This window comes from Piliocolobus tephrosceles, chromosome 9 (assembly GCF_002776525.5).
Source record: "Piliocolobus tephrosceles isolate RC106 chromosome 9, ASM277652v3, whole genome shotgun sequence".
In the NCBI taxonomy this organism is placed as follows: domain Eukaryota; kingdom Metazoa; phylum Chordata; class Mammalia; order Primates; family Cercopithecidae; genus Piliocolobus; species Piliocolobus tephrosceles.
This window is the reverse complement of record NC_045442.1, coordinates 130,349,910-130,376,454: the sequence shown is the minus strand read 5'-3', so window position 1 is coordinate 130,376,454 and position 26,545 is coordinate 130,349,910. Positions and strand designations below refer to the sequence as shown.

At 43.3% G+C, this 26,545-nt stretch overlaps 2 protein-coding genes across 12 annotated transcripts in view; one reads left to right on the top strand and one right to left on the bottom strand.

Moving 5' to 3' along the window:
* Positions 1-6,877, bottom strand: part of IDI1 (isopentenyl-diphosphate delta isomerase 1) — a 29,644-nt gene extending 22,767 nt beyond the window's left edge. The window contains exon 1 of the mRNA XM_023192482.1: positions 6,739-6,877. The gene's annotated coding sequence lies outside the window, so the exon portion shown is untranslated. The remainder of the gene's footprint in view (positions 1-6,738) is intronic.
* Positions 6,350-26,545, top strand: part of WDR37 (WD repeat domain 37) — a 75,769-nt gene continuing 55,573 nt past the window's right edge. For 2 of the 11 annotated variants that reach the window (XM_023192478.1, XM_023192469.3), the window contains exons 1-3: positions 14,047-14,816; positions 15,446-15,536; positions 24,106-24,283. In XM_023192478.1, coding sequence (XP_023048246.1) covers positions 24,146-24,283 — 138 coding nt within the window. In that variant the 5' untranslated portion in view covers positions 14,047-14,816; positions 15,446-15,536; positions 24,106-24,145. Of the gene's footprint in view, positions 7,389-14,046; positions 15,284-15,445; positions 15,537-16,913; positions 16,955-24,105; positions 24,284-26,545 lie in introns of those variants that run through there. The other 9 variants (XM_023192472.2, XM_023192471.2, XM_023192470.3 and 6 more) reach the window with 9 other exon arrangements.

The window sequence follows — 26,545 nt, the reverse complement described above, 5'->3', positions numbered from 1 at the left end:
ATTTAAAATATTGAACTTGAGATGAACCTGGTGCGCACCAGTTCTCAAACTTCTTGGTCTCAGGACGCTTGCACACTCTTAAAATGTACTGAGGACCCCCAAAAGCTTTTGCTCACTGTTGTTTGCTACTGCTATTTACTAACGTAGAAATTAAACATATTAAAATATTCACTTAAAAACCACATGACAGTAAGTTACATTTTTATTCAAAATCTTTTTCCAGACCAAAAAATAGACTGATTTTGTTTTACATGTTTGCAGATCTCCTTCATGTCTGGCTTCACGCAGATAAGAAAATCTGGCCTCCTGCATGCGCAGCAAGTCCTCACTGCTGTCAGTGCGTTCTTGGGAATTACTTTAAGTGAAACAACGTATAGCAAAACCAATTTTACCAGAGGCTAAAAAATAAGGATTAAGTTCCTAAAGCATACTTCTGGCCAAGGAAAAAAAATCACTAAGCTTCTAAAGGCCATTCTAATATTAAACATTGAAATAAAAGTGAGCTATACATACATTTAAGAAAGATTAATAAAAAACAAGATAATTACTACTTAATTATTCCAGTTCTGGGTCATGTGTAGCTGAAGCCTATTTCAGTAGCTCAGGGCACAAAGAGGGAACCAGCCCTGCACAGGACGCCATTCCATCACAGAGCCGCTCACACACCCACACTCAGACTGGGACAGTGAAGACACACACCAGTTCACCTCACGTGCACACCGCTGGGATGTGGAAAGAACTGCGGTACTCAGAGGAAACCTATGCAGGTGTGGGGAGAACACGTAAACACCACAAACACAGTGCCACTGGCCGGGAGTCTTTTTCTCATCCATGTTACAAAGAAATGAATGAACACCTGCTGTATGCAGTTTGAAAATCGAGAAGTATTTTTTAATAGCCTTTTCAAATTATCTTGGTTATTCTTTTTCGATACTACTACACCAAAACACGAGTGGTGGATTTTCCAATTACTATTTGAAATGTGAAACCACTTCGACAGACATTTTATACTCTTGTTACATTAAAACTCATTATTTTTGACTGTACCTCCAATGTCTATTTTCCTATGTGTGAGGTTGAAATGTCATGCATTGGTCATTTGGAAAATATTGATTTACTGAATTAAATCTTCGAAATGCTAAAACATTTCATTATTCAATATCAAACAATCACATTGTTAATATCACTAGTAATCTCATCAGAAAAGCTTTTAAGTATTGGGAAGCTGGCTTAGGTATTGTAGCACTGGCTTCAACATAAAGTCACCAAGTTCTTGATGGTTTTAAGTTTAATTTGAATTTTTTGCATGAAAATTCAAACATTATTGGCAACAAGTACTGAGAATTATGTTCCTTGAAGTGGCACGAACATATTTATTTTCATGAAAATGTCTGCCAAATATCTAGGTTTGAGTACCTCACTTTATCTGTCAGTTCTTTCCAGTAAAAGTGGTATTTCATGAAAAAAGCAGCTAGTTAGTTCACCTTACAAAACAAACGTTCCCACAAGTTCTTTTCCTGGAGACAACAGTCATAATTCAGTATGTAGCAGAAGTGCCTTATGTGTATTTTCCATTTTGTTATAGAGAATATTAGATGTGTACTGAATGGTCGAGATGATTAAAGTTAGTAATTTTTACTGCTAACCATCAGCTGAGCCTTCAGTGAGTCATAATCTTTTTGCTGGTGGAGGGTTTTGCCTCAATGTTGATGGCTGTTGATCAAGGTGGTGCTTGAAAGTTGGGGTGGCTGTCGCAGTTTCTTAAAATAATAAGAAATTTGTCACATTGACTGACTCTTCTTTTCATGGAAGGTTTTTTTAACCCACAGGAAAACTTTTTTTTTTTTTTTTTTGAGACAGAGTCTCACTCTTTCGCCCAGGCTGGAGTGCAGTGGCGCGATCTTGGCTCACTGTAACCTCTGCCTTCTGGGTTCAAGAAATTCTCCTACCTCAGCCTCCTGAGTAGCTGGCAGTATGGGCGTACGCCACCATGCCTGGCTAATTTTTGCATTATTAGTAGAGCTGGGGTTTCACCATGTTGGCCAGGCTGGTCTCGAACTCCTGACCTTGTGATGCGCCTGTCTTGGCCTCTCAAAGTGCTAGGATTACAGGCGTGAGCCACTGCACTCGGCCAGGAAAACTTTGAAAATTGGAGTCAATCCTCTCAAACCCTACTGCTACTTCATAAACTAAGTCTATGGAGTATTCTAAATCCTTTGTTGTCATTTCAACAGTGTTCACATCTTCACCAGGATTAGGTTCCATCTCAAGAGACCACTTTCTTTGTTCATCCACAAGAAGCAACTGCTTATCCATTCAAGTTTTATTATGCTATTGCAGTGATTCAGTTACATCTTCAGGCAGCCATAGCCTTACAAAATGTATTTCTTAAATAATGAGACTTGAAAGTCAAAATGACTCCTTGATCCATGGGCTGCAGAAGGGATGCTGTGTTAGCAGGCATGAAATCAACATTCATCTTCTTGTGTATCTCCATCAGAGCTCTTGGGTGAACAGGAGCACTGTAAATCAGCAGTAATATTTTGCAAGAAAACCTTTTTTTTTTTCCTGAGCAGTAGGTCTCAACAGTGGGCTGAAAATATTTAATAAACCACACTGTAAGTAGATGTGCTGTCATCCAGGCTTTGCTGTTCTATCTACACAGCAGAGGCAGAGTAGAATTAACATAATGCTTAAGGACCCTAGGATTTTCAGAATGATACATGAGCACTGGCTTCAACATAAAGTCATCAGCTGCACTAGCCCCCTAGCAAGGGTCAGCCTGTCCTTTGGAGCTCTGAAGCCAGGCTTTGACTCCTCCTCTCTAGCTATGACAGTCCTAGGTGGCATCTTTTCCCAAAATAAGGTTGTTTCCACTCCAGTGAAAAACCTGTGGATTAGCAAAGCTGCCATCATCAGTGATTTTAGGCAGATCTCCTGGATGACTTGCTGCTTTATCTTGCACTTGCACTTTTTTTTTTTTTTTTGAGACGGAGTCTCGCTCTGTTGCCCAGGCTGGAGTGCAGTGGCCAGATCTCAGCTCACTGCAAGCTCCGCCTCCCGGGTTTACGCCATTCTCCTGCCTCAGCCTCCTGAGTAGCTGGGACTACAGGCGCCTGCCACCTCGCCCGGCTAGGTTTTTGTATTTTTAGTAGAGATGGGGTTTCACCGTGTTAGCCAGGATGGTCTCGAACTCCTGACCTCGTGATCCACCCGTCTAGGCCTCCCAAAGTGCTGGGATTACAGGCTTGAGCCACCGCGCCCGGCCTTTTTTTTTTTTTTTTGAGATGGAGTCTCGCTCTGTTACCCAGGCTGGAGTGCAGTGGCACGATCTTAGCTTACGGTAACCTCCATCTCCTAGGTTCAAGTGATTCTCCAGCTACTCAAGAGCCACTGTGCCCGGCCCACTCTTACATTTGTAGCTGGGACTACAGGCATGTGCCACCACACCCAGCTAATTTTTGTATTTTTAGGGGAGGCAGGGTTTCACCATGTTGGCCAGGCTGGTCTCAACTGATCTACTTGCACTGGCCTCCCAAAGTGCTGGAATTACAGGCATGGTTGGCCTATCTTGCACTTTTGTATTATAGAGACGGCTTCTTTCCTTCAACCTCATGAACCAACCTCTGATAGCTTCAGATTTTTCTTCTGTAGCTTCCTTACCTCTCTCAGCCTTCAGAGAACTGAAGAGAGTTAGGGCCTTACTCTGTATTAGCCTTTGTTTAACGGAATATTGTGGCTGGTTTAATCTATACAGAGCACTCAAAGTTTCTCCACATCAGCAATAAAGCTGTTTTATTTTCTTATCATTTGTGTATTCACTGGAGGAGCACTTCAAATTTCCTTCAAGAACTTTTCCTTTGCGTTCACAACTTGGCTGTTTCAACATGCCTTCCTCAGTATGCTTAATCATTAATCATTTCTAGCTTTTGATTTAAAGTAAGAGATGTGCAACTCATTCTTTTATGAAACACTTAGTAGCCATTTTAGGGCTATTAATTGCCAGATTTTTTTTTTTTTTTTAGTCAGGGTCTTGCTTTGCTGCCCATGCTGAAGTGCAGTGGCGTGATCATGGCTCACTACAGCCTTGAACTCCTGGGCTCAAGCAATCCTCCTGCTTCAGTCTCCCAAGTAGCTGGGAATATAGGCATGAGCCACCACCATGCCTGGCCCCTAATTTCAGTATTGCCGTGTGTCAAGGATAGGGAGTTCTGAGCAGAAGGAGACCGATAGGGAGGTAGCTGGTCAGTGGAATGGTCAGAACACATAAAACATTTATTGACTCAGTTTGCTGTCTTATATAGGGGTGGTTCATGGTGCCCCCCAAACAATTACGACAGTAATATCAAAGATCACTGATCACAGATCTCCGTAACTGATATAATAATGGAAACATTCTTGGAATTGAAACATTCCAGGAATTACCAAAATGTGACACAGAGACATGAAGTGAGCACATACTGTTAGAAAAATGGTGCCGACAGACATGCTCCATGCAGGGCTGCCACAAATCTCCACTTTGTAAGAAACATGATACCTGTGAAGTGCAATAAAGTGATACACATGAAAACAGCTGTGCCTGTTATATGACGTATATATATGTGTGTGTGTGTGTATATATATATACACATAAAACTTGAGAATGATTATGAAGCAACATGTCAAACAGGTTATAACACTATAGTGAACTAACTATCCAAGTGTTTCAGCACAGTTAAAATAATCAGTAATGAGGACAATGACAGAATACCTAGTAAATCTTAATTCCCTATCAAACTATGCTCATAAATGAGTCTTAGTAAATTCAGCATTGTTGCCCTATGTCAGGGACAAATTACATGTATTTTGCATAGATGGACATGTGACAAGATAGAAATTGGTTTTCTGAGACAAGATTCCCTGCAGCTTCTGCAGGAGTATGTAATTGGATACCAGGATTGCAATCATAACCTTTTATAATTTCGGCTAGTTTTGTGTCTTTAAAAAAAATTACACTGGATAGTTATTTCAGGATACAGGGTGTTATGGGTTAAATTGTGTCCCCCCTTCAAATTCATGTGTTAAAGACCTCACTTCCAGTATTATACAATGTGGAAAAATATACAATATACAATATTTGGAAACAGGGTTGTTGTGGATATGATTGGTTAACATGAGGTCACATTGGAGACCTCACTTCCAGTATTATACAATGTGGAAAAATATACAATATACAATATTTGGAAACAGGGTTGTTGTGGATATGATTGGTTAACATGAGGTCATATTGGAGCATGGCCTACCCTACTCCAGTATGACTGATGTCCTCATAAAAAGAATGCTAAGTGTGCAGACAGACACGGACATGGAAAACGTCATGTGAAGATTGGCGGGGATATGCTGCCACAAGCCAAGGAATGCCCAGACACTGAGAGCATGAACAGGCTCCCACTACAGCTTTCAGAAGGAACCAACCCTGCCAATACCTTGATTTTTGGACTTCGAGTCACACCTCTGACAATAAATTTGTTTAAGCTGCCTAGTTTGCAGTATTTTGTTACTGCAGCCCTAGCACATTAACAGTGAAAAGAACATGGACTCTTGATGTCAGCCTTTAGTCCTTGCCCAGATGCACTATTATCTTTCACTTTTGACAAGTAATTTCAATATTCTCATGCTTAAAATTCAATTTAGAGTAACTTCTACTTTATTGGATTCTTTTGGGGATTAAATTAGTTACAAAAGATGTAAGGCGACTGACCCTCAAAAAATGATTTCTTTCCTTTGTTCTGTGACATGTCATGCACTCAGTTATTTTCAGTGACTTTTGTGGAATCCTAAATATATCAAATTAAAAAATTACATTAACGATATTCTTGGTGTTACCTGACTGTGGTGCAGTGCTGCAAAATAAAACCACCTATTAGAATGTGGGTTAGATGGGACACTGCGATTTATAAAGCTTTCTATTTGTTGCCCTGCCCAGCAGAATGTCTTTGCATACCAGGCACTAAATAAAATTATGTTACTTAAATGTCACAACCTCTAAAAGTTTAAAAAATGACGTCTCTAAAGTCAAATATTTTTTCCCTGGCGTTCCTCTTACAGAATTGTTTTTAGTGATAAAGTTTTATTAATATACTTAATGCAGAAATAACTTCACTTTTTTTTTTTTTGTAATCTGGATCCCCTAAATAGAATGCTAAATTTGTTTCTCGTGCAACACACAAGTTACCGCTTCTGACTCTTCTTCTTGAGCTTCATTTTTTTTTTTTTTTTTGAGATGGAGTCTCGCTCTATCCCAGGCTGGAGTGCGGAGGCGCGATCTCGGCTCACTGCAACCTCCGCCTCCCGGGTTCAAGCGATTCTCCTGCCTCAGCCTTCTGAGTAGCTGGGACAACAGGCGCGCACCACTATGCTTGTCTAATTTTTGTATTTTTACAGAGATGGTGTTTCACCACACTGGCCAGGCTGGTCTCGAACTCCTGATCTCGTGATACGCCCGCCTCGGCCTCCCAAAGTGTTGGGATTACAGGCGTGAGCCACCGCGCCCGGCCTTGAGCTTCATTTTTAAAGGAAGGAGCAGGAATGTTAACCTACACACACACAAAAAATGCTTTCACGCTCTTGATTTACTCTAGGTGGGCTTCAAAGGCGCAGTTAGAGCTTTCTGCAGAGCGTTGAGACGGCTGTTTACGTAAAGATCATCATGCGGCGTTTCCAACCTAGATTCTAAGAAAAAAGCGGCCCAAGTCCCACCTTTCGCAGGGAACAGCTGATTCTGTTTTTCCTTCCCAGCCAATGGTGATCAAAAGCTTCAGGACGCGGGTGAGTCACTGCGGAGGAGCCGAACACTGACCGCGCCGTCCCCGCCAGGCTCCCGGGCGGCCGGCAGCACAGCCGCGAGCGCAGACGGCCCCGGGTCTCAGGCCTCAGGCGGACCCCACCCCGGGCTCGCTGCCCTCCCGCCTCGGTTGCCAGGCTGCGGGGCAGATGGACTCGGAGCGCCCCGCCGGTGAGTAGCTACGACCTCCGAGGCCACCTCCCGCGAACCGCTCGACAGCAGGAGTAGGTGACCAGGGTGGGGGCGTTGGCCCAGCAGCCGAAAGGGGTCTCCAGCGCGCCCGGACCCCTCGGGGCTGCGGGGCGGAAGCCGGGGCGTGACTTCCGGCGCCGCCGGTTGTGGGGCGGAGGTGCGGGGCGGCTTCCGGCGGCCCCAGAGGCGCGGGACTTCCGGCGCCGCCGGAAGTGCATTAGCGCTGGGTCGGGGTTGTGGGGTCGCGGCAGTGCGGGGACCGGCAGTGTCTTGCGCGTGTTCGTGTCAGTACTGGGGGCCGCGTCGTAGGAACTCACTGGCTGTGCGTGACCCGGGCTGGCTCCGGGGGTGGCGGGCGCGGCTGCTGTGACAGGTGAGTGCCGCCATCTTTCTACCTGTCGGGCGCCGAGTCCTTCCCCGGATGCCCCGAAGAGGAGTCGGGACACTGCAGGACTCAAGGGCGTGCAGGGGCAGTCGGGGCATAGTGGGGGATGGGTGCAGGTGGGCTCGGAATGCAGAGGATCCATGGTGGTGCAGGAGGGGTCGGGTCCCTGGAGGCCCGTGGCGGTGCAGGAAGGGCGGTGGTGCAAAAGGGTTAAGGGTGCAGGAGAAGTCGGGGCGCAGGAGAAGTCCGTGGCGGTGCCAGAGGGACCAGGGTGCGGGAGGGATCGGGGCCCGGGGCAGTGCAGAAGAGGTCGGAGTCCAGAAGAGTCGGGGCGCTGGAGGGCCCGGGGCGGTGCTGGAGGGTTTGGGGGCGGAAGGGTTCGACCCGGGGTCTCTCCCCTCCCGCTTTGCTTTGGCCTGGGCATCCCGGGGAAGTGCGTCTCCAGGGAAGCACTTGGGAGGCCCTTCGGAGAGGAGGATGGCTTTCTTTCTATCCAAAGAGTGGGGATGGTCAGCTTCAAGAAGGGTGGTGAGTGCAGAGTGGTGGATGCTGAAGTGATTAACACAGCGCCATAATATTGTTCCTCTTTTGAAGACTTCCTTTTCCTTCCTTTCCCCCTGTAAGCAGCCACCGCTGGAGGGAAACATTATTTTAAGACAGCTGTTCACCGGAATAACACAAGAGCAACAATAATGTACTCATTTACTAAACAAAGTTGAATAAATTTTTCCAGGTTGTGAGCGAAAATATCTTAAGGTCTTCCAGGTTTTTAGAGATTTTGTCATTTATCGTGAACGGTAAAACATTCGTCCCTTGAAGCTGATACCATTATAGAAAAGTGTTAATTGCTTAGAAGTTTCATTTATTGGCCGGGCGCGGTGTCTCAAGCCTGTAATTCCAGCACTTTGGGAGGCCGAGACGGGCGGATCACAAGGTCAGGAGATCGAGACCATCCTGGCTAACCCGGTGAAACCCCGTCTGTACTAAAAAATACAAAAAACTAGCCGGGCGAGGTGGTGGCCGCCTATAGTCTCAGCTACTCGGGAGGCTGAGGCAGGAGAATGGCGTGAACCCGAAAGGCGGAGCTTGCAGTGAGCTGAGATCCAGCCACTGCACTCCAGTTTGGGCGACAGAGCGATACTCCGTCTCAAAAAAAAAAAAAAAGTTTCATTTATTGAAGTTCACGTGTTTTTCTCTTAAATTCAGTATGTTGACCTGTGAGTTACAGTCATAAAAGTATTGCAGGAATTATTTACCTCTGAATGAGAAAGCTCAAGATAGTTATATCTCCAGGATCTTTCTTCCTCTTCTGAACTTCCCCCAACCCCGGGACACACACACATTGTTCTGGTTACTTTCCTGATCAAATTCGAGTCTTTCAAAATAGCTTTTGAAATGTCCCAGGAATTGAACACGGTATCTAAATATGAACTGACCAATGTGGAACAAATGGAGTTACCTGTTATCCCCTGGGTTTGGACGCTGCCTTTCTATTAATACTGCTCACAGGAGACAGAGTAGGGACTCGTGTACACTGGCTACGTCTTATAACAGCATTGTGACCTTGGGGAGGCCTTCCTAAGTCTCCACTTCCTGTCCTCTAACATGGTGTTCATATCAGCCTGATTTTGTTACTGGGAAGGTTATGTTATGTAATATATGCCAGCCATTCTTGCAAAGTGCTGTATACAGGAGATCTTGAGTGTGTTTCCCTTTTCCTCTTCTTGAGTAGCTATGTTAGACCGTTCACTTTGGGCATTTGCCCTGAACTAAAATCCCTAAGTCCCTTTCCCCGAGGTGAAACTAAGAGTTTTCTTATTTATCTTGTCTTATTTTTTCAGGGAAAAGATTTTACATCTGTTGAATTTCATCCTTGGTTTGACTACTTTTAAACCTGTTCTTTTAATTACTAAGATCTTTTGAGAATCTTGATGGCTATTTATCCGATTAATGATATTTCCTAATTCATTGTTATCCACAGAATTGATGGCGTGTGTATTCCGTGCCTTCATTTCGTCAATGACAAAACATTTTAAGCAGGTTAATTCTGATGACAGATTTCTGAGGTTGCCTGTAGAGACCATTCTCTTCCGCAATATTGCTCAGAAGTTGAATTTGGTGTCTCAGCCCACTAGGAATTCATCTAACAGTGTTATTATCATAAAATGTTACTACAAACTTGATTAAACTTGTGGTGGAAATTCCATCACATTTTATTCAATTTTAAATTTATTTCTCCAATTTATTTTTAATGCCATGTGGAAATTATATTCCTTAACCATTCTTTTGCATTTGATTAACATTTATGAAATTAACCATTTAAGCAAGTGTTTTTGCTTCGATGAAAGAAAAATGTTTAAAATCCTACTGGATATGAAACTGAAAGTAATGTTTTGTGTTTTTTTGTTTCAAATGAAAGTGTAAATTAAGAATTTGTTGGCAGGGCGCGGTGGCTCACACCTGTAATCCCAGCTCTTTGGGAGGCCGAGGCGGGTGGATCACTTGAGGTCAGCAGTTCAAGACCACCCTGGCCAACATGGTGAAGCCCCGTCTCAACTAAAAATACAAAAATCAGCTGGGCATGGTAGTGGGCAGTTGCAATCCCAGCTACTCGGGAGGCTGAGGCAGGAGAATCACTTGAACTCAGGAGGCAGAGGTTGCGATGAGCTGAGATAATGCCACTGCACTCCAGCCTGGGTGACAGAGTGAGACTCTGTCTCAAAAAAAAAGAAAAGAAAAAAAAAATATATAGAAAAGAATCTTTTGAGAAAGAGCAGAAAGGTAAATGTGCATTGATGCTATTTAATATTACAGCATGTCTGTCGCCCAGGCTGGAGTGCAGTGGCATGATCTCAGCTCACTGCAGCCTCCACCTCCCAGAGTGGAACAATGCTCGTGCCTCAGCCTCCCGGGTAGTTGGGAGGCATGTACCATCACGCCCAGCTGATTTTTTGTATTTTAGTAGAGAAGGGGTTTCACCATGTTGGCCAGGCTGGTCTTGAACTCCTGACCTCAGGTGATACACTTGCCTCGGCCTCCCAAAGGGTTGGGATTACAGGCGTGAGCCACCATGCCTGGCCCAATATTACAGCATTTCTAAAGATGAGGAATTTAGCCTGCTAACACAGAGTGTGTTTATGGGTTTCATTAATTTGTTGAATATTTGACCAGTGCCTGCTGTGTGGAGAGCACTGTGCTCCATCAAAGCTGTGTGCCTATTGTTTCTGACTGCTTACAAACAGTAGGGGTATATTACGTACATGGCATGGCAGCATATACTAGGGGCAGATGAATTGGACAGTCTGTAAATCAGTCGAGTTCAGAAGGAGAGTTTATTCTGTTAAATCCATGGTAGGATAAAGAGATTGAATTTTTAGAGGGGACTATTTATAGTTTCTTGAAAATAATGTTTTATTAAAAACCAGAAGAACATTTAATCTACATAAGCCTTCTTTTAATATGGTAATCTACCCAATAATATTGGGTAAATGTGAATATTTTGAAGGAAAATAATTATGTTTTGGAATCTCAGGTTTCTGTTTATATTTAGGTAAAACAGTGCATAGAGGTTAAAGAAGGTTATATTTGGAGTGAAGTGTGTTTTTTCTCTTTACATTCTATAATCAGTTGATTAGTGTTTAGTCTGTTAAGTACAATCGGATGTCACATAACAAATGATGTTTTGGTCAACAGCAGACCTCATGTAAGATGGTGGTACCATAAGATTGTAATACTCTATTTTTACTGTACCTTTTCTATGTGTAGTTATGTTTAGATACACAAATAGATAACCACTGTGTTACAGTTGACTGCAGTATTCAATACAGTAACATGCTGTGCAGGGTTGTAGGCTAGGAGCAGCAGGCTCAGCCATCTAGCCTAGGTGTGGAGTAGTCTGTGCGTCTAGCTTTGTGTAAGTGTACTCTGATGTTCCCACAGTGACGAAATGACCTAACGACTCATCTCTTAGAACCTGTCCCTATCCTTATGTATGACTGTGTTGAAAGGCTCTTAATTGGATTTGGGAACTCTGTCTCATAGGGATGTTATGAGGATTAGTGACTCTTTGTATTTATTGATCCATTTAAGCCTTACAGCAATTATTTGTAGTAGCTCTTCAGCCTCTGATAGATCTGCCAGTCCACCAACTTTCTTCCAGTATCTCTCCATTAATTCTTTCTGTTTTCACTTCCCTTGTCTATTTTAGATCCATGGTATACCATTTAAGTAGTTGTTTTACAAACACCTGCCACTTCCTTGCCCCTCTTCCCATGATACTAACCTGAAAACCCCCTAAACTGGTTATTAAACATTTAAGTAAGATTTTTGCTACTACCGGTTGAGCATCCTAATCCAAAAATTCAAAATCCATAGTGCTCCAAAATCCAAACCTTTTTGAGTGCTAACACGACACAAGTGGAAATTTCCACACCTCACTTTGTGACAGACTGGTTGTAGTTAAAATGTGGGTGTGCAACATAGTTTATTCAGGATCCCCTAGGGCAAAATAAAATTACCTTCAGGGGGCCTGGCGTGGTGGCTCACGCATGTAATCCCAGCACTTTGGGAGGCCGAGCTGGGCAGACCACTTGAGGCAAGGAGTTCGAAACCAGCCTTGCCAACATGGGAAACCCCCTCTCTCCTAAAAATACAAAAATCAGCTGGGCATGGTGTTGGGTGCCTGTAATTCCAGCTACTTGGGAGGCTGAGGCAGGAGAATTGCTTGATCCCAGGAGACAGAGGTTGCAGTGAACCGAGATTGTGCTACTGTACTCTATCCTGGGCTACAGTGGAGACTCCATCTCAAAAAAAAAAAAAAAAATTGCCTTCAGGCTATGTGCATGAGGTATATATGAAACATAAATGAACTTTGTGTTTAGCCTTGGGTCCCATCCCTAGGATATCTCATGTGTATGCGGATATTCCAAAATCTGAAAGTGTCTGAATTCTGAAACACTTCTGGTCTCGAGCTTTTTTTTGGTGGGGAGCCAAGGACTGAGTTTCCACGGAGGATCTGGCGTGAAAGGAAAGAAGTGGTGATAGGACCAGTACAGACGCTGGGAAAAAATGTGGAGGGTGTGAATACAGAGACGATAAGATTACTGCAGTATGAAGAAGTCTGTATTTGGTGCCAAGTTCCATGGAGATGATTGTAGGAAATGCATACATTTGGTTGCAGTTGATCAGCAGAAGAAGATTGCCAGCGGTATTGACTATTTTGTGAAGTGGCAAAGAAAGCAAGCTAAACTTATGGAGAGGCTGGAAAACCCAGTGAGATAAAATAAGTGATCCAAAACTTATAATTTTGATGAGAAAGGAAAGTTGATATTGTAATCTCTGCATTTTTGGTAACCAACTTGTAGAATGTCTGGAATGCAGAAGAATGTTTCTACAGATGAAGTTCTTTTTTTTTTTTTTTTTTTTGAGGCGGAGTCTTGCTCTGCCACCCGGACTGGAGTGCAGTGGCCGGATCTCAGCTCACTGCAAGCTCCGCCTCCCGGGTTTACGCCATTCTCCTGCCTCAGCCTCCTGAGTAGCTGAGACTACAGGCGCCCGCCACCTCGCCCAGCTAGTTTTTGTATTTTTAGTAGAGACGGGGTTTCACCATGTTAGCCAGGATGGTTTCGATCTCCTGACCTCGTGATCCGCCCGTCTCGGCCTCCCAAAGTGCTGGGATTACAGGCTTGAGCCACCGTGCCCGGCCCAGATGAAGTTCTTAAGAGAGGGAAGGGAAACCCTTTGCTGGTTTTATTTGCTTCATTTAACTGAAGACAAAGTCTCCCTTTTTCTCTGAGGCCATATCAGGACAGCTTTCACAGGCTTTTGATGTGGTTTCTTTTTTTCTTTTACAAAACATACTCTATAAACTACAAAGTAGCTGTGTTTTATGTTGTAAAGAAAGACTTGCTTTCTTCTCCTTTAAAAACAGGCCTACACATATGCAATTTCAGAATAGAAGATGATTCTTGACTTTGTGCTTGCAGAAAGATGGAGACTTATTTTTCCTTATTCCTCCCACTATGTACATCTAAAAACACCGGCCATATATAAAACAAATGTAAGAGTGGGCCGGGTGCAGTGGCTCACGCCTGTAATCCCAGCACTTTGGGAGGCTGAGGCAGGCGGATCAGGAGTTTGGGACCAACCTGGCCAATATGGTGAAACCCTGTCTCCACTGAAAATACAGTAATTAACCAGGTGTGCTGGTGGGTGCCTGTAGTCCCAGCTACTCGGGAAGCTGAGGCAGGAGAATTGCTTGAACCTAGCAGACAGGTTGCAGTGAGCTGAGATTGTGCACCACTGCACTGCAGCCTAGAGAACAGAGCAAGACTCTGTCCAAAAAAAAAAAAAGACTGAAAGATGGAGAAAAGAAAGTAGGCTTGCTTCGTACATTGGGACCACAGAAATGACACCAAACTTAGTTCTGTGGGTTTTCTTTTTGCCTCATGTATCTTTTTTTTTTTTTTTTTTGAGACAGTCTTGCTCTGTCGCCCAGGCTGGAGTGCAGTGGCCGGATCTCAGCTCACTGCAAGCTCCGCTTCCCGGGTTTACGCCATTCTCCTGCCTCAGCCTCCGGAGTAGCTGGGACTACAGACGCCCACCACCTCGCCCGGCTAGTTTTTTGTATTTTTAGTAGAGACGGGGTTTCACCATGTTAGCCAGGATGGTCCCGATCTCCTGACCTCGTGATCCGCCCGTCTCGGCCTCCCAAAGTGCTGGGATTACAGGCTTGAGCCACCGCGCCCGGCTTGCCTCATGTATCTTACACGTTGTGCTGGATAAGCTAGCAGCGCAGGTATAAAAGGGCTCAGACAAAACAAGGCCCAAGAAAAGCCTGCTGTCTGTGGCTGAAAGACCAGGAAAGGGGCAGCCTACGTAGCGGAGAACTTTTCAACGGTGAGTGCTTTCCTTCAGCTAAATATCGCAGGAAACACTGCAGCACCACCCTCACCCTGCTAATCAGGGGTTGGGCAGGTACTTCAGATTCCTACTCATGACAAGCTGGGATGAGATGCTCTTCTCTGCAGGGTTGCTGTCAGAGAAGGCTGGCTGAGGAGTTGGGGTTTTACTTCTGGGTGGTGACAGAGCACAGCCTCCCTCCTGCTAGGATGTCATAAGAGGGACCTTGCAAAACTCAGGAACTTTACTGCTGCCCTGTGGTCATGAGGCCACCCCTCCGTGGTGTGGGGGAGACTGTGTAGGGAGCAGCAGGGAGGCAGCCCTGACTCAGCCTTGGTGGTGGGAGTGGAGGTTTGGGAGGAGGCTGAACTTCCCTTCTCATGCAGGGGTCCGTGGAGGCTGAGTGGGAATCTCAACTTCCACCTCACTGTCCACATCCACCTGGCAGAGGCCTGCTCTAACAGAAGACTTACATCAGATCCTGAGTCTGATACCAAGATTTCAGTGGAAAATCACGTAAAGTATAAACATCTTACTTTCCTCCATGCTTCTTTACCTTCCCCATTTATAACGTAATCATAAGTATTTCCTCCATATACACTGAGAACCACACCACAGTTATGGACAAACCTCACCACACTGATAGGAAAATATCAACCTCAATAAGAAAAGACCACTGATGCCAACGTGGAGATGACACAGACTTTAGAATTATTTAACAAGGACCTTAAAGCAGCGATCGTAAATATGTTTCAATAACCAAGTAACATTCGAGACAAATGACAAATAGCCTCAGGAAGAAAATACAGGATGTACAAAGGAAACACAACATTTTAGAAGGGAAAAATAGAATACGTGAAATAAGTTCCGTGGATGGCTCAGCAGCAGAAAGGAGAGGAAAGAGAAAAGAAGCTGTCAGTTTGAAGACAGAACAACCGAAGTTACCCAGTCTGAACAGCAGAGAGAAAATAGACTGGAAAAAAGTGAGCAGAGCCTCAGGGGCCCGTGGGACTTTAACAGAAGATGTAACATTTGTGTCATCAGAGGTCTAGAAAGAGAGGACAGGGTGGGGGATGTGGAGGTGGGGGAACGTATCTGAAGAAATCACTGCTGTATGTTTCCTAAATTTGGCCATATGCTTTCAGACTCAAGAAGCAGCATAAGCCCAAAGAAGATAAACACAAAGATGCTAAGACACATCCAGGCAAACTTCTGAAAACTGAAGACAGAAGAGTGGTAAGTGAGATACCACTTGACCTGCAGTGGGAAACAATTTGAGTGACAATGGATTTTTTTTTTTTTTTTTTTTTTGATATGGGGTCTTGCTCTGTCACCCAGGCTGGAATGTAGTGGTATGATCTCAGGTCACTACAACCTCTGCCTCCCAGGTTCAAGCAGTTTTCCTGCCCCAGCCTCCCAAGCAGCTGGGACTACAGGCAGCGCCACACCACCCCTGGCTAGTTTTGTATTTTTAATAGAGATGGGGTTTCACTATGCTAGCCAGGCTGGTCTTGAACTCCTGACCTCAGGTGATCTGCCCGCCTCGGCCTCCCCCATGCCTGCTGGGATTACAGTCGTGAGCCACCGTGCCTGGCCTGACGGTGGATCTTGTGGAGGGCACAAGGAAGTGGCAGGACATTTTTCAGGTGCTGAAGGAAAAGGTCTATCAACTCAGAAATTTGTATCAGGTGAAAATTTCCTTCACATGATTTATCTCCAGCTGATCTACTCTGTGAAAATAACAAGTAAAGGAAATTCTCTAAACAGAAAGGAAATGATAAAAGAAATGTCGGAACATCAGGAGGGAAGAACAAACAATGGACAGCAAAAATATCGGTCAATTCAGTATTCATTTATTTTCTAAATTATGTTTGGAATTTGAAGCATAACTGTGGTGTGGTTCTCAAGGTATGCGGAGGAAATGTTTATGATTACATTATAAATGGGGAAAGGTAAAGAAGCATAGAGGAAAGTAAGGTTTTTATACTTTGTGTGAACTGGTAAAATGTTGATAATCAGTAGACTACAATAAGTTGTAAATGTATAATGTAAAACCTAGAGCTACCACTAAAAAAGTTATACAAAAGAGGCAAACTCAGAAATACTGTAGGTAAATAAATATGAAATTATAAAAAATGTTTACCCCAGAAGAAGGCAGGAAAAGAAGGCAAAGGAGAGAAGAGAGGGAGAGAGAATGAATGATACACCATGACCAAGTGCAGTTTATTTTGTGGCTGCAAGGTTGGATCAATATTTGAAAGTCATCAGTGTAACTGGTCCTGTCAGTAGGTCAAAAAAGAAAAGCTACTCGGAAAAAACATGATAGAATTCAGCACTCATTTGTGAAAGAAACCCAGAAAATAAATGAGAGGGAAACGTTTTCAATTTGATAAACGGCATCTACAAAAAAATCTACAGCTAGCATCAAACTTACTATTTTCACCCAAATATTCAGGGCAAAGCAAGGGTGTTTGCTGTCACTATAGTAATTTAAGATAGTACTGGGATTTGTAGCCAAATCAATAAGGTAATAAAAGGAAACAGAAGGCTTACAAACCACAAAGGAAGAAATAAAACTGTCCTTTTTTTTTTTAGATGACATAATAGTTGACATAGAAAATCCCAAGGAATCCACAAAAAATCCTGAAATTTAAGTAAGTTCAGCAAGAATGTACACGTTTAATACATAAAATCCAGTTGTATTTGTACTAGCAGTTAACATGTGGAAACCAAAATAAAAATGCAGTATCATTTAAACTTACACACAAAAAAGAGAGACGTTAGTGTAAAATGGAGAAGATACGTAGGACTTTTTTTTTTTTTTTTGAGGCGGAGTCTTGCTCTGTCGCCCAGGCTGGAGTGCAGTGGCGGCATCTCAGCTCACTGCAAGCTCCGCCCCCGGGGTTCATGCCATTCTCCTGCCTCAGCCCCCCAGTAGCTGGGCGACGCCACCACGCCTGGCTAAGTTTTTGTATTTTTTAGTAGAGACAGGGTTTCACCGTGTTAGCCAGGATGGTCTCGATCTCCTGACCTCTTGATCCGCCCGCCTCCGCCTCCCAAAGTGCTTAGATTACAGGGGTGAGCCACTGCGTCCGGCCTGATACTAGGACTTTTATGCAGAAAAAACCTTGGCATTGAGGAAAGTAAGATCTTAATAAATACTGTACTCATAGATTAAAAGACTCAATAAATATACCATTTCTCCCCAGATTGATGTACAGATTTAACACAATTCCTATCAAGATCCCAGCAAGATTTTTGTAGATATGTAAAAGATTATTCTAAAATGTAAAAGGAAGGACAAAGGACTAGAATAGCTATAACAAAATGGAGAAAGATTTAATAGGAATCACTGTAACTGATTTTAAGACTTATACCATACAGAACAATAATAGAAAGTGCTTGTATTAGTCTATTTTCGTGCTGCTGATAAAGACATACCTGAGATCGGGCAATTTACAAAGGAAAGAGGTTTATTGGACTTACAGTTCCACATGGCTGGGGAGGCCTCACAATCATGGCAGAAGGCAAGGAGGAGTGAGTCACGGAGGAGTGAGTCACATTCTACCTGGATGGCGGCAGGCAGAGAGGGAGAGCTTGTGCAGGAAAACTCCCCCTTATAGAACTGTCAGATCTCGTGAGACTTACTCACTATCACGAGAACAGCACAGGAAAGACCTGCCCCTCCATGATTCAGTTACCTTGCACTGGGTCCTTCCCACAACACATGGGAATTCAACGTGAGATTTAGATGGGGACATAGCGAAACCATATCACTGCTGTTGGTGGAAGGATAAATATGTAGGTCAGTGAAACAAAATAGAGAACCAAGAAAACCCCATACAAATATAGCGAGTTGATTTTTTGACAAAGGTCCAAAGCAGTTCAATCTAGGATGGATCATCTTCAACAAATGGGGCTGGGATAATTGGGTACACAGGTGAAAACAAACAACAAAAAAAGTTGACTTAAATTTTACACCTTATAAAAAGGTCAGTACCATATAGGTAATAAATTTAGATGTGAAACAGAAAACTATAAAAAATTCAGGAGAAAACAGGAGAAAATTTTTGGCCCCTAGGGATTCATGAAAAGTTCTTGTCATGACTTTAAAAGTGTGATGCATAGAAAAAAAATTAACAAAATTAAAGAGGTGTTGTGTTGTGAAAAACTCTGAAAAGCAACAGATTGTGAGAAATGATTTGCAGTTTAACCTATGTGACATATAATTCGTACTATAGAGTATATAAAGAAGTCTTAAATCTCAACACTAAAAAACCCAAACAATACTACTAGAAAATGGGAGTGAAGAGGCACCTCACTGAGGAGGATATGTGGATGACAAGCGCATGAAAAGATAGCGTAGCTGTCAGGGAAATGCAAATTAAGACCACAGTGAGATACTACACACCTAACGGAACAGCTAAATAAAAAAATAGTGACACAGGATGCCTGCACTTGCAGGTTTACACAGCACTGTTCACAATAGCAAAGGTGTGGAATCACCCTGAGTGCCCGTTGACGATGACGACATAAAATGTGCACACACACACACTCTGCGATACCACTCAGCCCTAAGAAGAATGAAATCATGCCATTCGCAGCAACATGGATAGAACCAGAGGCCATTATTTTAAGTGAAATAAGCCAGGCACAAAAAGTTATGTTCTCACTTACGTGTGGGAGCTAAAAAATGTGAACACAGAGAGGTAAACAGTGGAAAAATAGATAATAGAGACTGGGAAGGTTGAGTTGGGGGAGGAGGGAGGCTGAGGAGAAGAGAGTTAAAAGGTGCAAACATACAGTGTGATAGAGGGAATACATTCAGAGCAGGGTGAGTGTCCTTAAGAAAATAGTATTTCAGGCCAGGCGCGGTGGCTCACCCCTGGAATCCCAGCACTTTGGGAGGCTGAGGCGGGTGGATCACGAGGTCAGGAGATGGAGACCATCCTGGTTAACATGGTGAAACCCCATCTCTACTAAAAATACAAAAAATTAGCCGGGCGTGGTGGTGGACGCCTGTAATCCCAGCTACTGGGGAGGCTGAGGCAGGACAATGGCCTGAACCCAGGAGGCGGAGCTTGTAGTGAGTCCAGATCACGCCACTGCACTCCAGCCTGGGTGACAGAGCGAGATTCCGTCTCAAAAAAAAAAAAAAGGTAACAGTATTTACTGGGGTGGTGGACCCCCTAAATAGCTTGTCTTGATGACTATGTGTTATATACATGGCACAAAATTTCTCATATATGACAAACTTGCATAAAAAAGTAGTGACAATACCAAATGCTGGTGAGGATGTAGATAACTGAATCTCATGTGTTGTTGATGGGAACGTAGAATGAAACAGCCACCCTGGAAGATACTGATAGTTCGACACTTTCTTGGAAAAAAACCACAAAACTAGACATGATTAAACATAAGCAATTCTGTTTCCAGGTATACCCAAGAGAAATAAAAGTATCTACATATAACAAGCTTGTGCATTAACATTCATAATAACCTAAAAAATGAAAACAACCAAATGCCTATCAGTTGTATTTGGCAGTGAGAGGGAATACATTACCACTATGCTACAACACAGATGGACTTTGAAATCATTGTCCTAAGTGAAAGAAGCCAGTTGTAATAGACCACAGCATATATTGTATGATTCCATTTTTATGAAATGGCCAGAAAAGGCAGGTTCATATGGAGAGAAAGTAAATTAGTGGTTGTCTAGGGCTAGCTGGGATGTGGGTGGGAGAAATGAGGAGTGAAGGCAAATGGGTGTGGGGTTTCTTTTTGGGGTGATAAAAATGTACAGTTGATTGTGGTAATGATCGCACAACTTCCTGAATATACTGAGTCATTAATAGGTGTCTTACATTGGTGTGTGAGTCATATATCAAGATTTCTTTTAAAGCTAAATATACATTTACCCTGTGACTGAGCACCCTTATCCTTGGGCCGTTTATCCAAAAGAAATGAGAACTTAGGTTCACATAAAACCCTGTATATTATTGTTCATGGCAACTTTATTAGTAATAGTAAAAAAATGGAAAGTATATATAAATATGTGTATATATGTAGATATATTTTGCATCAGGTGAATGGTTAAACAAATGGTTAATGGTTAAATGTCCATACTGTGGACCCTAGCTAGTAATAAAAAGGAAGAAACTTGATACATGCCGAAAATTGGTTGGATCATAGCCATTAAATTGAGTGGAAAAAATCTCAAAAAGGGTGCATGCTCTTTGATCATATTTACGTAACATTCTCAAAATGACAAAATTGTAGAGATGGTTACAGATAATGGTTATCAGGAGTTGAGGGATGGTGCCAGGGAGTTGGAGTAACTAATGGGTAGTGTGGGTGATCTGTATGGTGAGGGGAGTGTTTCGTATCTTGAACATGTGACACCTAAAGGAATTTATGTATGTAATAGAATGACAACTATACACACATTATACTAATGTCATTTTGTTGGTTTAATGAAATTAACAAATTGTAATGTAATGATGTAAGATCTAACCACTGGGGAAATAGGGACCATCTTTGCAACTTCCTGTGAATCTGTAGTTACGTCAAAATAAAAAGTTGAGGCCAGGCACGATAGCTCACATCTGTAATCCCAGCACTTTTGGGAGGCTGAGGTGGGTGGATCAGCTGAGGTCAGGAGTTTGAGACCAACCTGGTCAACATGGCGAAACCCTGTCTCTACTAAAAATACAAAAATTAGCTGGGCATGGTGGTGCGTGCCTATAGTCCCAGTTACTCAGGAGGCTGAGGCACGAGGTTCTTGCTTGAACCTGGGGGATGGAGGTTGCAGAGAGCTGAGATCACACCACTGCACCCCAGCCTGGGAGACACAGCAAGACTCGGGAAAAAAAAAAAAAAAATGGAAACTTCATAACTCACATGACTGTTTTGGTTGAGAGTTACTAGAAGCTTGTGATTAAAGCTTTTAAAAACTGTCCTAAATAATAGGCAAGCTGTCTTCCAGGTTTCTAACATTTTTGGGTTATGCTTGGCTTTTAAAGAGGTTTTCATAACAAAATTTATAATATGAGAGTTCTGCATAGTATGTAAAAAACAGGAAACAAAGCTAAACCGTATATACTCACATTCATATTAGAAGAGATATTTAGAAAAATTCTGTGACTTCCTTGAATTCCAAGGTTAAATATGTTGATTTCTACTATTTTAATTTTAATATTAAAAATAATCTAAATGAAGTAAATTTTTATTTTAATTTTTATTATTATTATTTTTTTGAGACGGAGTCTTGCTCTGTCGCCCGGGCTGGAGTGCAGTGGCCTGATCTCAGCTCACTGCAAGCTCCGCCTCCCGGATTTTCGCCATTCTCCTGCCTCAGCCTCCGGAGTAGCTGGGACTACAGGCGCCCGCCACCTCGCCCGGCTAGTTTTTTGTATTTTTTAGTAGAGACGGGGTTTCACAGTGTTAGCCAGGATGGTCTCAATCTCCTGACCTCGTGATCCACCCGTCTCGGCCTCCCAAAGTGCTGGGATTACAGGCTTGAGCCACCGCGCCCGGCCAAAGTAAATTTTTATAAGTGACAGTATTTTCTCTTAGAAAAATATTTTCAGACTCGGTATTTAGGATTATAATTAGAATGCTTAATAAGCTGAATGGGAAAGATCTTGTTCATGTTATTAATAACCTTTATGGAAGACACTCTAAATTTTTTGTGAATACATTTCATCTCTGTTAAGATACTCTCCTTGGCTGGGCGTGGTGGCTCATGCCTGTAATCCCAGCACTTTGGGAGGCCGAGGCGGGCGGATCACGAGGTCAGGAGTTTGAGACCAGCCCGGCCAATGTGGTGAAACCCTGTCTCTACTAAAAACACAAAAATAGCCAGGCGTGGTGGTGGGCGCCTGTAATCCCAGCTACTCGGGAGACTGAGGCAGGAGAATTGCTTGAACCCAGGAGGCTGAGGTTGTATTGAACCAGAGATCGTGCCATTGCACTGCAACCTGGTGACAGAGTGAGACTCCGACTCAAAAAAAAAACAAGCAAACAAACAAAAACCTCTCCTTTATGTTTAGATAAACTTATTTTTCAAAACAGGCTGACTTGTTTAAAAAGAAGGGAACGGGCCGGGCGCGGTGGCTCAAGCCTGTAATCCCAGCACTTTGGGAGGCCGAGACGGGCGGATCACGAGGTCAGGAGATCGAGACCATCCTGGCTAACACGGTGAAACCCCGTCTCTACTGAAAATGCAAAAAGCTAGCTGGGCGAGGTGGCGGGCGCCTGTAGTCCCAGCTACTCCGGAGGCTGAGGCAGGAGAATGGCGTAAACCCAGGAGGCAGAGCTTGCAGTGAGCTGAGATCCGGCCACTGCACTCCAGCCTGGGTGACAGAGCCAGACTCCGTCTCAAAAAAAATAAAATAAAAATAAAAATAAAAAAATAAAAAGAAGGGAACGCTGGTGATTTTAAAATATTGTAGAAAAGGAATCATTCTATAACAAAGTAAGGAGGTGTTAGGGCTATTGAGTAAGTGAGAGCCATTTGGAAGGAAAGGAATAGCATTTCAGGGATGTGTGTCTGCACCTGGTAATGTCTAGGGAGTTGATAATAAAGAGGGCTGGACACACCAGAAGTAAGGTCTTGCCTTGAGGCACAGAGCTATTGCTGTTGCGTAAGTCGCCAGTGTAACCGTCTACTTGGAATTTAGATGTTTACATAGTCCTTATGTGTATTTTAAAGGTTAGCATATTTTTCCATTATGCTGATATATTCATTTAATAGAACCATCTGCTACTCTTGGGACTTGGGCCAGTCTTTTCTGTAAATGAAGATGATGGAGGCATGTTGGCTTTAGGGAGATTGTGGGTGTGTCCTGCTTTGCCTTCGGCTGCACGTGGGGCAGGCATTCTGTGACAGTGAGGTGCTGAGCTGGCCTGACTATAGGATTGTGTTCATGGGAGGAGGGATCAGTAATAGCAGAAAATCAGCAGGTAATGTTCAAAATAGTAAAATCTGTAGTCGAAAAAAGAAGATATGTATGTAAATATATTACCTAAGATTATAGTAAGTAACGTAGTGATATAATTGGGAGGAAGGATGGATAATAACAGGAAATGAGTAGAAAATGCCCAAAGTGGGTAAATCATAATGTTTACGTTAGAGATTTGAATAACTTAATCACATGTGGTTAGTTTGAATTGAGATATGCTGTAAATATACACGCTGAATTTCAAAGAGGTAATCATAAAATATCCCATTGTTTTTTATGTTGACTATAAAATATTTTAAACGTTGGGTTAAGTAAATCATTAAAAGGAATTTCATATGCTTTTATTTTTAAAAATGTGGACACTGGAAAATTTATATCCATGGTTTGCATTGTATTCCTACTGGATGGCACGAGTCTAGAATGTGTGGTCGAGAATACGCAGTTAACATTGGTTCCCTCGGGGGAGTAGACCGTGCCTCTGTTGGACACCATGAGTCTAGAATGTGTGTGGTCTAGAATACGCAATTAACATTGGTTCCCTCGGGGGAGTAGACCATGCCTAGGGAATGTTGGGTTAAGGGAGAGCTATTTTTTTTTTTTAATTTTAAACTTCTTTTTTTGCCATTTGATACTTAAGATGGTAATGAAATTTGATAAATTACTCCTTTCATAAAGGCTGTGGTCCCTACCTTGAAATATCTTAATTTGTCATATTCTAAATTATATTGTTAATGTTAACCATAGTAAGGAAGCTTGTAATTAGAAGTCATTATCTTGTTCACTGTTTTTCTTTTGTTTCAACTCGCTACATCAGAAACACTGTTTTTTCTTGCTGTTTTTAGCTTATTGCAGGAGTGACCAGGACACTACCTTCTAGAAGTAATGCCCACAGAAAGCGCAAGTTGTTCGACTGCTCGCCAAGCAAAACAGAAGCGCAAATCCCATAGCCTTTCTATACGAAGAACTAACAGCTCGGAGCAGGAGAGGACGGGACTGCCAAGAGACATGTTAGAAGGACAAGTAAGCTGCGACTGATCAGGGCCTTACTGATTGATTGATTTTTGAGACAGAGTTTCGCTTTTGTTTCCTGGGCTGGAGTGCAATGGCGCAATCTCCACCCACCGCAACCTCTACTTCCCAGGTTCAAGCGATTCTGCTGCCTCAGCCTCCTGAGTAGCTAGGATTACAGGCATGCACCACCACGCCTGGCTGATTTTGTATTTTTAGTAGAGACGGGGTTTCACCATGTTGATCAGGCTGGTCTCAAACTCCCAACCTCAGGTGATCCACCCACCTCGGCTTCCCAAAGTGCTAGGATTACAGGCTTGAGCCACTGGGTCCAGGATCAAAGCCTTATTTTAAAGATAGTGATTATGTCTGTAATGTTATAAAAGTAGGCAAATGTGTAAAGGTCTCCAAAGTAGAAAAGAGGTTTGGGTTACTAAAAAAAAGATCACTCCTCCCAAACTCCCCCAAAAAAACTCATTAAAACTTTTGTCAAATACAACAACATACACAGATGGGTTAGCATATGTATACTAAGTAATAACAAATTAAAGTAGGTATGAGAGTTTGGATTAGTTTTATTCTTTGTACAGCTTTGTGGACAGTACAATTCTGGGTTTTCTGTCTCTAATAGTCTCAAGAAAAGGAGAGTATCATATCCTTTTAATGATCTCTTTCTGTTCTCTGAAGAGTTTTTGGAATCAGATCTTTTAGTGACTTGACTTGACTTTATCCTTGTCTCTGCTGCAGTGAGTAAATGTCATCCTTGGATTAAAATGAACGAATTATTTTTGATAAAGATAAGTTTTGCTTATACTTTTTCTAGTTCGTTTATAGCTGATGAAATTCTGTCAGAATTTTTAAAGAGTATTATGAAGCCTAGACACAGTATATGTTATATTAAAATAAACTCTAGATATATCTAATATATGGTTATATATGTCTGTAACTGTATATAAACTTACCACCATTCCTTCACAATTGGAACATATTCATCAGCCATAATGCTGTAGGAAGATAGGGCTTAAACCTGAGAAATTGGCTTCTGTGAATATTGGATCTTATCCTTCCAGGCAGCTGGAAGTCCTAGATCAAGGTGTGGGCAGGGCTGGTCCCTCCTGAGGCCTGTGTCCGTGGCTTGCAGACACTGTCTTCTCCCTGTGTCCTCACAGAGTTGTCCCTCTGTGCGTGTCTGTGTCCTAGTCTCTTCTTATGAGGACCCATCACACCGGAGGGCCCTCCTTTATGACCTCATTTTACTCTCACCACCTCTTTGAGGGCCCTGCTTCCAAACTCAGTCGCATGCTGAGGTCCTGGGCTTTTGGACTTCAGCATGGGACTTCTAGGGGACCCCGTTCAACACAGCACTTAGGAGACAGCAGAGCTGAGTGGCAGGACTCCTGTGGTGGTGGCAGTGTCTGTATCTGTATCTGTGCTGTCTGATGTGGGAACCACCAGTCACATGTGGCTGCTAAGCGCTTGAAATTTGGCCAGTGTCCCAGGACATGAAATTTTAATTTTTAAAACTTTAAGGGCCGGGCGCGGTGGCTCAAGCCTGTAATCCCAGCACTTTGGGAGGCCGAGACGGGTGGATCACGAGGTCAGGAGATCGAGACCATCCTGGCTAACACGGTGAAACCCCGTCTCTACTAAAAAATACAAAAAAAGTAGCTGGGTGAGGCGGCGGGCGCCTGTAGTCCCAGCTACTCGGGAGGCTGAGGCAGGAGAATGGCGTGAACCCGGGAGGCGGAGCTTGCAGTGAGCTGAGATCCGGCCACTGCACTCCAGCCTGGGCGACAGAGCGAGACTCCGTATCAAAAAAAAAAAAACAACAAAACTTTAATTACATTGAAATTTACGTAGTCAGATGTGGCAAGTGGCTACCCTATTGGACAGTGTGAGTGAGCAGTCTCAGATAGGTTTTCCTAATTTGTAGGTTCACGTGCATTTCTAGCAGTGGAAACCCTGCAGCCTCCTCTGCTGGCATATTCTAGAGTTGTCTCCCGCCTGGGGTGAATGTGTTCTCCTCTGGGCCCTGAATGCCCATTCTCCTTTGTGACACGGCACAGGCGGTGACTGCATCTCATGGTAACCCTCACGAAGGTAGCTCAGAGGTCTCCAAGCTGCATGGCCTCGTCCTCTGCCCCACCTTCAGCCTCTGTGTCTCCCACGCTGGCTCCCTAGACGGAGCTCATTTGTTTAATGAGCAGTGATTTGGAGTGGGACCAGCCAGCATGTTCTGTGAGTGGCCAGCGTGAGGTGCTCTGCCTTCCCACT